Source organism: Heterocephalus glaber, unplaced genomic scaffold (genome assembly GCF_053883595.1).
Source record: "Heterocephalus glaber isolate CG9 unplaced genomic scaffold, H.glaber_assembly_v1.0 deba00001481, whole genome shotgun sequence".
NCBI classification, from domain to species: domain Eukaryota; kingdom Metazoa; phylum Chordata; class Mammalia; order Rodentia; family Bathyergidae; genus Heterocephalus; species Heterocephalus glaber.
The window spans coordinates 46,604,282-46,616,702 of record NW_028258317.1 but is presented as its reverse complement, the minus strand read 5'-3'; the positions used below and the strand labels follow the sequence as shown (position 1 = coordinate 46,616,702).

At 38.0% G+C, this 12,421-nt stretch overlaps 1 protein-coding gene across 3 annotated transcripts in view; it reads right to left on the bottom strand.

The window, feature by feature from the left end:
• Spata6l (spermatogenesis associated 6 like) overlaps positions 1-12,421 on the bottom strand; it is a 101,523-nt gene that overhangs the window by 55,909 nt on the left and 33,193 nt on the right. For all 3 annotated transcript variants that reach the window (XM_087184002.1, XM_021252788.2, XM_087184001.1), the window contains one exon: positions 7,815-7,939. In XM_087184002.1, coding sequence (XP_087040128.1) covers positions 7,815-7,939 — 125 coding nt within the window. The remainder of the gene's footprint in view (positions 1-7,814; positions 7,940-12,421) is intronic.

The window sequence follows — 12,421 nt, the reverse complement described above, 5'->3', positions numbered from 1 at the left end:
TTCTCCCTGTTCTCAAATAAATGCTCCACACACTATTTTGTTTTCAATAAATATGACTGTGCATTTTGCCTGCTTAAAACCTAATAGAGAGTTTGACCTTCCGTTCAGATGTGGGTGGCTACACCCTGCTCTGTTTGGCTTGCCCTGCCCACTTGCATCCAGAAGACCCTGAGAACCGCACCCCTGCACCCCGCCTCTTGGCTATGCAGCTACCTGGTTCCACACTACAGAGGCACAGGGGGACATAAAGGCCATTGTCCTGAGTTGCTGAAGTGAACAAAAGAGAGAGGCCCTCTCTCAGGCTCCCTGATGAAAACTGAAGCCCACTGGAAAAATGAAGGGAATTAATACAGGCACACCAGACCACTGTTCTTGGTAAGCTGGAGGGATCATCACTTCCCATTTGAACCTGGACTATTTTCGGAGGAAAGACAGGTGGAACCTGTAATAGAACCTTGCAGACTTTAACCCTGCAGGAGGACAGGGAACTCAATTTGAGACTTGCAGCCAGAAATCTGCCTGAATCTCACAAGTCTGTGACTGGCTTACTGAGACTCATTGAGTTATAACTGACAGTAACAAAAACAAAAATGAGAAGACATTTAAGCAAGGCACAAACTCAGACTTCTACCCCACAAAAGGCAATTTCTGGGGAAAACCAGGTGTAAAAGGCTGATAATCAACCACCTGGGCACCCTGAACTGATAGCACAGGAAGTAACAAAACAGATGAATGAGGCTCTAGAAAAATTCAAAGCAGAAATAATCTCCCAGATAACTACAGAGATGGTGAGCAGAGTTAAAGACATAATTAGAGGCTCTGAAACAGAAACAGATAAAAAAAAATAGATGAGCTCAGAAACATGCTGAAAGCCAGGAATGCCCATCATAAGAAAGAAATGGAAACCATGGTCACCCAACATAAAACAGATTCAAACAGATATTCAGGAGATTAAAAGCTCCATTGAAAGCATGCATAGCAGATTAAGGGAATCTGAAGATAGAATATCAGATATAGAAGATAGGATTGTGGTGAAGGACCATGAAAACAGAGATCTCTTCAAAATAGTAAGGGACCATGAGAAATCAATCCAGAAGCTGATAGATGATGCAAAGAAGAATAACATAAGACTGATAGGAGTCCAGGAAAAAACAGGAGAAAATACAATTGACATTAAAAAAAAAACTGTTCACAAAAGTAAGTAGAAAACTTCCCAGACAGAGGTGGAGAATTGGACATACAGATAAGTGAGGCATATAGAACTCCAACTAGCCATGATAAAAAAAAAAAACCTATGCCTAGACACATAATAATCAAGATCCCAGAAACCCAACAGAAGAACAAAATCCTACAGGCAGTTAGAGAAAAGAAACAAATCACCTACAAAGGAAAGCCCATCAGAATCATGGCAAATTTTTCAACACAAACCCTCAAAACAAGGAGAGCCTGGAGTCAAGTATTTCAAGCCCTAAAAGAAAATAACTTCCAACCTAGACTATTGTATCCTGCAAAATTATCTTTCAAAATTGATGGGGATATTAGATACTTTCACAACAAAGAACACCTGAGAAATTTCATGAACACCAAACCAGCACTCCAAATAATCCTAAGCAATATCCTAGAAAAAGACAATGAAGATCACAACTCCATGAGGCCCAACACAGGGAAGCCAGCAGGCTAGGTAAGAAACTAAAGGGAAAGGAAAAAAAAACCCAAGAACTAAAAAAGCCAACAATAATAACACATCATGACAAGGATGAGTCAATATCTATCAATTATAACTATCAATGTTAATGGCCTCAATTCACCAATCAAAAGAAATAGACTGACAGAATGGATTAAGAAGCAAAATCCAACAATATGCTGTATACAAGAAACACACCTAACTCAAAAGGAAACTCATAGACTGAAAGTAAAAGGATGGAAAACAGTTCTCCACACCACAGGAACCCAGAAAAAAACAGGGGTAGCAATCTTATTTGCAGACAAAGTAGATTTCAAACCAAAACTAATTAAGAGAGACAAAGATGGGCACTACATCCTTGTGAATGGAACAATCCAAGAGGAAGAGATGACAATCCTTAATATATATGCACCAAATATGCATACCCCCAACTATACAAAACAAATATTAATGGACATGAAAATCAAATAAGCACTAATACAATTGCAGCGGGGGACTTCAACACCACACTATCACAAATAGACAGATCATCTAGACCAAAAATTAACAACAAAATTCTAGAACTGAACCAAGCTATTGAACAAGTGGACTTAATAGATGGTTACAGAGTGTTCCACCCCACAAAATCAGAATACACATTCTTTTCGGCCACAATGGGTCATTCTCCAAAATGGACCACATGCTAGCTCATAGAACATGTCTAAGTAAATGTAAAAGAACTGAAGTTACCCTCTGTATATTATCAGACCATAATGCAATAAAATTGGAGATCAATGACAAAAGAAACTGCAAAACTCCCACAAACACATGGAAAATAAATTTAAACACCCTCCTGAACAACCAATGGGTCACAAAGGAAATTAAAGAAGAAATTAGACAGTTTCTACAAGCAAATGACAATGCCAGTACAACAGACAGGAATCTATGGGACACAATGAAAGCAGTTCTATGTGGGAAATTTATAGCAGTCAATGCCCATATTAGGAAAACAGAATTCAGTTAAATAACCTAATGCAGAACCTCACGCTCCTAGAAAAAGAAGAGCATACAAACTCAAAGCTCATACAAGAGAGGAAATTATAAAGATCAGAGCAGAAATCAATGCAATGGAGACTAAGAGAACGATACAAAAAATTAATGAATCAAAGAATTGGTTTTTTGAAAGAATAAATAAAATTGGGCCGGAGATTTAGCTCAGTGGTTGCGCCGCCTGCTGCACAAGCGCAGGGACTTGAGTTTGATCCCTGGTACCAAAAAAAAAAAAAAAAAAAGGAATAAATAAAATCAATAAACCCTTAGCCAAGCTTCTCAAAAAAAGGAAAGAAAAGGCTCAAATCCATGAAATCAAGAATGAAAAAGGTGAAGTCACAACAGATCCATCAGAAATCCAAAGCATCATCAATACCTACTTTGTGAACCCGTACTCTAATAAAGTGGAAAGCACAGACAAAATGGACAGATTCCTAGATACATACGAATTACAGAAGTCAAATGAAGAAGATATAGAAATTCTAAACACCCCAATAACAATGAGTGAAATTGAAAATGTAATAAAAAATTTACTAACAAAGAAAAGCGCAGGTCCTGATGGCTTCACTGCTGAATTCTACAAGACATTTAAAGAAGAACTAACACCATTACTCTTTAAACTCATCAAGGAAATTGAAAGGGAAGCAAAGCTTCCAAATTCATTCCTGGAAGCAAGTGTTACTTTGCTTCCAAAATCAGGGAAAGACCCAATGCAAAAAGAGAACTGCAGACCAATCTCCCTAATTAACATAGATGCAAAAATCCTCAACAACATACTGGCAAACAGAATACAGAGGGTCATCAAGAAGATCATACACCCTGACCAACTCATATTTATCCCAGTGATGCAAGGATGGTTCAACATTCGTAAATCAATAAATGTAATACACTGTATTAACAGAGTCAAGGAAAAAATACATATGATCGTCTCAATAGATGCAGAAAAAGGCATTTGACAAAATCCAACATCCACTCATGATAGAAATGCTACAGAAAATTGGAATAGAAGGTCTTTTTCTTGACCTGATTAAGGCTATCTATGAAAAACCAACAGCCAACATCATACTACGTGGTCAAAAACTGAAAACTTTCATGCTAAAATCAGGAACAACACAAGGAGGCCAACTATCACCACTCCTGTTCAATATTGTTCTGGAAACATTAGCCAGAGCAATTAGAAAAGAGAAAGAAATAAAAGGAGTAAAGATAGGAAAGGAAGAAGTAAAATTGTCATTATTTGCTGATGACATGATACCTTACATAGAAGACCCAAAATACTCTGCCAAAAGACTTCTAGACTTAATTGACAGATTCAGTGGAGTAGCTGGACATAAGGTCAACAATCAAAAAACAATAGCCTTCTTATACACAAATAGCAGACTCACTGAGAGAGAAATTAAGGAAACAATTCCTTTTACAATAGCATCCCAAAAAAGGATATATCTAGGAGGCAACCCAACAAAGGAGGCAAAAGACCTCTACACTGAAAACTACAGCATTCGGAAAACGGAGATCGAGGAAGATATAAGAAAATGGAAAGACATCCCTTGTTCCTGGGTAGGAAGAATCAATATAGTGAAAATGGCCATACTTCCAAAACTACTATATAGATTTAATGTAATGCCAATTGAAATTCCAATAATATATTTCACAGAACTAGAGAAAACAATACAAAAATTCATTTGGAACCAGAAGAGACCTAGAATAGCAAAAGCGATTCTAGGCAACAGAGACATGGCTGGGGGTATCACAAGCCCCAACTTGAAACTGTACTATAAAGCTACTATGATAAAAACAGCATGATACTGGCAAAGAAACAGACCCTAGGATCAGTGGAATAGATTAGAAGATGCAGAAACAACTTCAGACATACTCAGCCACCTCATCTTTGACGAAGAAGCCAACCGCCCTCATTGGAGGAAAGATAGCCTATTTAATAAATGGTGTTGGAAAAACTGGATTTCAACCTGCCAAGGATTAAAACTAGACCCATACCTATCTCCATGCACTAAACTAAGATCAAAGTGGATTAAAGAATTAAATATTAAAACAGAAACACTAAACTTGCTGGAAGATAAGTTAGGTAGAATCTTGAAGTCGTTGGCATAGGAAAAGACTTTATGAACAAAACCTCAGTAGCAAGGGAACTAGCACAAAGCATCAACAACTGGGATCTCATCTTATTAAAAAGCTACTGCACTGAAGGGAAACCACCAACAGAGCTAAGAGATAAACTACAATGTGGGAAAAAAATTTTAGCAGCTGTACCTCAGACAAAGGTCTACTATCTAGAATATATAAAGAACTGAAAAAAATCAGATCCCCCAAATTCAAAGATCCAATTCAAAAATGGGCATCTGAAATGAACAGACATTTCTCAGACAAAGACGTCAAAGCAGCAAATAAACATATGAAAAAATGTTCAACATCACTGGTCATTCGAGAGATGCAGATGAAAACAACACTGTGATTCCACCTCACCCCAGAAAGAATGGCTGTTATAAAGAAATCATCCAATAACAAATGCTGGCGGGGGTATGGGGAGAAAGGAACCTTTCTCCATTGTTGGTGGGAGTGCAGACTGGTGCAACCTCTGTGGAAATCAGTATGGAGATACCTCAGTGAACTAGGACTAGAAGTCCTATTTGATCCAGCTATTCCCCTGCTGGGTATCTTTCCCAAAGAATAAAAAGAATCATACCACAGTGATATATGCACACCCATGTTTATAGCAGCACAGTTTGTAATAGCTAAAGCTTGGAAACAACCCAAGTGCCCATCAACTGAAAACTGGATAAAGAAGATGTGGTTTTTTTTTTTAATAAAATGGAGTACTACTCAGCCATAAAGAATGAGAAACTAGAGACATTTATAGCTAAATGTATGCATATTAATGCCATATTCTTAAGTGAAATAAATAGGACACACGTGTAAATACCGAATAGTTTCTCTAGTGTGAGAAACTGAAATTGAAAATAAGGATTAAAATGATTAAAATGAATAATTGATAATTTGAAATATTAAAAGTTCCAAAAGTGTAGGAGTGGTGGGAAGGGAAGGTGAAAGGTAAGAAGGGAAAGGAAAAATTATGAGATGTGACAAAAATGGAAATGAAATCTATGTAAATAGGGAAGGGTGGAAGGGGTGTAGGATCCACAAGTAATGGGGAAAAATAAGAACCAAGATTCATCCTGTACAGGTACAAGCACCCAATGATAAATGTAAACGTATTATATACCTAAAATGCACCAATAAAAGAATTTTTTAAAAAAAGGAAGAAAGAAAATGTAAAGACATCCCTTGCTCCGGGGTAGGAAGAATCAACATAGTGAAAATGGCCATACTTCCAAAACTGCTATATAGATTCAATGCAATCCCAACTGAAATTCCAGCAGCATACTTCGTGGACCTTGAGAAAATAATCCAAAAATTCATTTGGAACAAGAAGAGACTTAGAATAGCAAAGGCAATTCTAGACAACAGAGACATGGCAGGGGGTATTACAACCCCCAACTTGAAACTATACTACAAAGCTACTGTGATAAAAACAGCATGATACTGCCAAAGAAACAGACCTGAGGACCAGTGGAACAGATTAGAAGACGCAGAAACAACTCCAGACACACTCAGCCACCTCATCTGTGACAAAGGATCCAAACACCCTCACTGGAGGAAAGATAGCCTCTTTAATAAATGGTGCTGGAAAAATTGCGTTTCAACTTGCCAAAGATTAAAACTAGTCCTATATGTCTCACCATGAACTAAACTAAAATCAAAATGGATTAAAGATCTAAATATTAAAACAGAAAAGCTGAATCAGCTGTAACACAGGTTAGGTAGAACTCTTGAAGATATTGGTGTAGGAAAAGATTTTATGAACAAAACCTCAGTTGCCCGTGAACTAGCACAAACAATCAACAAGTGGGATCTCTTCTTATTAAAAAGCTTCTGCACAGCAAGAGAAACCACCAGCAGTGTGAAGAGACAACCCACAAAAAATTTTCACCTGCTGTCCCTCAGACAAGGGTCTACTACCTAGAATGTACAAAGAACTTTAAAAAATCAGACCTCCCACATTTAAAGACCCAATCGAAAAATGGGCATCTGAAATGAACAGACATTTCTCACACAAAGAAGTAGAAATAGCAAATAAACATATGAAAAAATGTTCAACATCACTGGTCATTCGAGAGATGAAGATGAAAACAGCACTGAGATTCCCCCTCACCCCAGAAAGAATGGCTGCTATCATGAAATCAACCAATAACAAAGGCTGGCAGGGCTGTGGGGAAAGAGGAACACTGCTCCACTGCTGGTGGAGTGTAGACTGGTGCAAGCACTGTGGAAATCAGTATGGAGATACCTCAAAGAACTAGGACTGGAAGTCCCATTTGACCCAGCTATTCCCGTGCTGGATATCTTCCACAAAGAATTAAAAGAATCATACCACAGTGATATATGTGCACCTATGTTCATAGCAGCCCAATTTGTAATAGCTAAAACTTGGAAGCAGCCCAATTGCCAATGACCTGGAGACTGGATAAAGAAAATGTGGGTTTTTTAAATAAAATGGAGTACTACTCAGCCATAAAAAATGAGAAATTAGAGACATTTATTGCTAAATGGATGCACATTGAGGCAATACTCTTAAGTGAAATAAATAGGACATACATGTGTAAATACCGAATAGTTTCTCTAGTGTGAGAAACTGAAAGCATAAATAAGGACTAAAAGGTATAATAGATTAGGTGAAATAGGAAGAAAAGCGACAAAGGAGAAGGGGAAGTGGGAGGGAAAAGGAAAGAAGGAAATGGAATCAATATGAGAAAATTTAAAAATGGAAACAAAGTCTTTGTAAATAGGGAGGGCTGGAGGGGTTGAAGGGAGGGGAGGGGAATCGAGGAAAAAATAAGAATTAAGAGAGATTATGTAAAGGTGCAAATTTCCATTTAAAAAAAAAAGATGTGTTAGGTACCTGTACAAACTCCCCACAATAAACATAATCATCATGTACTACAGACATGTACTAATAAAAAAAAGAAAAAGAATTAAAGAAAGAATTTTTCTTGTAACAGGAGGCCAGATGGGTAGGATCGCTTACTGGAAAACCTCTGGTAGTCTTCATGAGCAGCTCCCTATGTGTTCCAGGGTATGAAGGTGTCAGCTTGGGCTCAGGGAAAAGAAAATCTTGTGTGTTTTCTTCATAATAGGCCAACTCTTCCCAAGCTAGAAAGAAAGGACAAACAGCATATGTATATGTATCTACACTCCCCAAGCGTAACAAAATAATTAGACAGACAAATGGCAGCAAAAAAACAAATGTTTTTACTCAGGTAAAAACACTTTGATCCCAGCACTTGTTAGTCAAGAGAAAAATAACTTCTCTACTAAACTTTATCTTGTGGATTTTTTTTTTTTGAGACATGGTCTCACTATACAGTCCAGGCTGGCCTCAAACTCACAGTGATCCTCCTGCCTCAGCCTCCTGAGTGCTGGGATTTCAGGCATGTGCCACCACACCCAGCTATATTGTGAATAATTTTTAACAGCCTTTACAGATCATGAAGAGAACAAAAATTTTTCTTCACAGAACAAAACTAAGAAGAAAACCTATCTTTCCACTCAACGATCTACCCATTGTTTCTTTCAACAAATGTTTACCAAAGGGACAGACTAGGATCCACGTTGGCAGAGATCTGTTCACACAAAGGTTATGGTTTAAACTGGGGTTCAGTGTGTCTTTGGTGGGGGATGTCAATGGCCCAGAGAGCAGCTAGATCTACACTCCCCAGCACATGTGGTACCAACTCCAGGAACATTGTGGACATCTGTAAGGTCATTTCATGGGCAGAAGCTAGAGGTAATATAACGTCCTGCAGAATTTAGCCACTCTTGCGTATCAAACAATTTTCCTCACCCCGCGCGACTATCTAACATCCTGCCAGATATTCCTTCAGGCTAAAAATCATACGATTAGCTAAGCTGAGAGCTTAAATCTATCATACATATAAGTATAAAGCATATCTGCATGATTTAAAAATACACTGAATTTTCTGGGGATGCAGGTATTGTATAAATCAAGGGATAATTTTACTATTTTTTCTTTCCTAAGACCTATTTAGAATTTTTTTAAATCATGCCTCATCTAAATACCTCATTATGCTCAACATTTACATAATTATATGCATGTTGTTTTATTATGTTACTTTTATTTTGTCCTTATATTACAGTTGGAATGGTGTACTGATTTTTGCAATGATTTCTGTAAGTGGATTATGTTAACTATATTATTTCAGTATGGTAAAAGGGATATTATGAAATACTCATCACAAAACAAAATATTTGATCTAATAGGATAGATGACTATTGAGCTATAGGACAGAGAAGATGAGCCATCTCTGTTAGCACAGGAGGTATGACACAAGAAACTTGAACTGACAGTGGCCTCCGTGCAGAGGAGTGTCAAAAAGAGTAATTGTAACCAATGAAACATAGTTTTGCTGTTTGGTGACATTTTGCTTATGAGAATTCTCATGAGGGTACTTTTTGCTATTGTTCATATTTTTTTGTAAAGTAAGTATAGAAAATAATATCAAGTGATATGATGGATTAATTTCTTCTTCCTACTTAGTTCATTCAATATAAGCATCAGGGTTCTAATGAGGAAAGGATCAAAACACAGAAAGGAAGTGCTATATTTTCTTGGTCACAATATCATTTCCACTCTTGCCTTTCTAGCCACAACAGACGACAAATCTCCACTCCACTGCAATGTACTTCCTCAGCTTGAGTTATTCCTTCCTTCTCATCCTGTTGGGAACTTATTTATCTTTCAAGTTTCACTGTACATGTTGTACACTAAGTCCAGCCTTATAGGTCCAAAATACGACTCGATCTCTAGCCCCATACACATACAAATCAGTGCTCCTCCAGCTTGCCATGGAGAACTAGCAGCAGTCATCCAAACCAAAAATCTAGGATTTACCCTTGGTTCCTTTCTTTCACTCCTTATCGATCCATTGGCAAGACCTACTGACTCATTTCCAAAATAAATTGAAAATCTGACCCCTGCTCTCCCTCTTTATAGCACCCTGATCCAGAAACCTGCCCCCTGCCTCTCTCCTCAACTACTCTCACTGCATCCTAGGTGATTTCTCTGCTTCCATTCTCCCTGTTCTCAAATAAATGCTCCACACACTATTTTGTTTTCAATAAATATGACTGTGCATTTTGCCTGCTTAAAACCTAATAGAGAGTTTGACCTTCCGTTCAGATGTGGGTGGCTACACCCTGCTCTGTTTGGCTTGCCCTGCCCACTTGCATCCAGAAGACCCTGAGAACCGCACCCCTGCACCCCGCCTCTTGGCTATGCAGCTACCTGGTTCCACACTACAGAGGCACAGGGGGACATAAAGGCCATTGTCCTGAGTTGCTGAAGTGAACAAAAGAGAGAGGCCCTCTCTCAGGCTCCCTGATGAAAACTGAAGCCCACTGGAAAAATGAAGGGAATTAATACAGGCACACCAGACCACTGTTCTTGGTAAGCTGGAGGGATCATCACTTCCCATTTGAACCTGGACTATTTTCGGAGGAAAGACAGGTGGAACCTGTAATAGAACCTTGCAGACTTTAACCCTGCAGGAGGACAGGGAACTCAATTTGAGACTTGCAGCCAGAAATCTGCCTGAATCTCACAAGTCTGTGACTGGCTTACTGAGACTCATTGAGTTATAACTGACAGTAACAAAAACAAAAATGAGAAGACATTTAAGCAAGGCACAAACTCAGACTTCTACCCCACAAAAGGCAATTTCTGGGGAAAACCAGGTGTAAAAGGCTGATAATCAACCACCTGGGCACCCTGAACTGATAGCACAGGAAGTAACAAAACAGATGAATGAGGCTCTAGAAAAATTCAAAGCAGAAATAATCTCCCAGATAACTACAGAGATGGTGAGCAGAGTTAAAGACATAATTAGAGGCTCTGAAACAGAAACAGATAAAAAAAAATAGATGAGCTCAGAAACATGCTGAAAGCCAGGAATGCCCATCATAAGAAAGAAATGGAAACCATGGTCACCCAACATAAAACAGATTCAAACAGATATTCAGGAGATTAAAAGCTCCATTGAAAGCATGCATAGCAGATTAAGGGAATCTGAAGATAGAATATCAGATATAGAAGATAGGATTGTGGTGAAGGACCATGAAAACAGAGATCTCTTCAAAATAGTAAGGGACCATGAGAAATCAATCCAGAAGCTGATAGATGATGCAAAGAAGAATAACATAAGACTGATAGGAGTCCAGGAAAAAACAGGAGAAAATACAATTGACATTAAAAAAAAAACTGTTCACAAAAGTAAGTAGAAAACTTCCCAGACAGAGGTGGAGAATTGGACATACAGATAAGTGAGGCATATAGAACTCCAACTAGCCATGATAAAAAAAAAAAACCTATGCCTAGACACATAATAATCAAGATCCCAGAAACCCAACAGAAGAACAAAATCCTACAGGCAGTTAGAGAAAAGAAACAAATCACCTACAAAGGAAAGCCCATCAGAATCATGGCAAATTTTTCAACACAAACCCTCAAAACAAGGAGAGCCTGGAGTCAAGTATTTCAAGCCCTAAAAGAAAATAACTTCCAACCTAGACTATTGTATCCTGCAAAATTATCTTTCAAAATTGATGGGGATATTAGATACTTTCACAACAAAGAACACCTGAGAAATTTCATGAACACCAAACCAGCACTCCAAATAATCCTAAGCAATATCCTAGAAAAAGACAATGAAGATCACAACTCCATGAGGCCCAACACAGGGAAGCCAGCAGGCTAGGTAAGAAACTAAAGGGAAAGGAAAAAAAAACCCAAGAACTAAAAAAGCCAACAATAATAACACATCATGACAAGGATGAGTCAATATCTATCAATTATAACTATCAATGTTAATGGCCTCAATTCACCAATCAAAAGAAATAGACTGACAGAATGGATTAAGAAGCAAAATCCAACAATATGCTGTATACAAGAAACACACCTAACTCAAAAGGAAACTCATAGACTGAAAGTAAAAGGATGGAAAACAGTTCTCCACACCACAGGAACCCAGAAAAAAACAGGGGTAGCAATCTTATTTGCAGACAAAGTAGATTTCAAACCAAAACTAATTAAGAGAGACAAAGATGGGCACTACATCCTTGTGAATGGAACAATCCAAGAGGAAGAGATGACAATCCTTAATATATATGCACCAAATATGCATACCCCCAACTATACAAAACAAATATTAATGGACATGAAAATCAAATAAGCACTAATACAATTGCAGCGGGGGACTTCAACACCACACTATCACAAATAGACAGATCATCTAGACCAAAAATTAACAACAAAATTCTAGAACTGAACCAAGCTATTGAACAAGTGGACTTAATAGATGGTTACAGAGTGTTCCACCCCACAAAATCAGAATACACATTCTTTTCGGCCACAATGGGTCATTCTCCAAAATGGACCACATGCTAGCTCATAGAACATGTCTAAGTAAATGTAAAAGAACTGAAGTTACCCTCTGTATATTATCAGACCATAATGCAATAAAATTGGAGATCAATGACAAAAGAAACTGCAAAACTCCCACAAACACATGGAAAATAAATTTAAACACCCTCCTGAACAACCAATGGGTCACAAAGGAA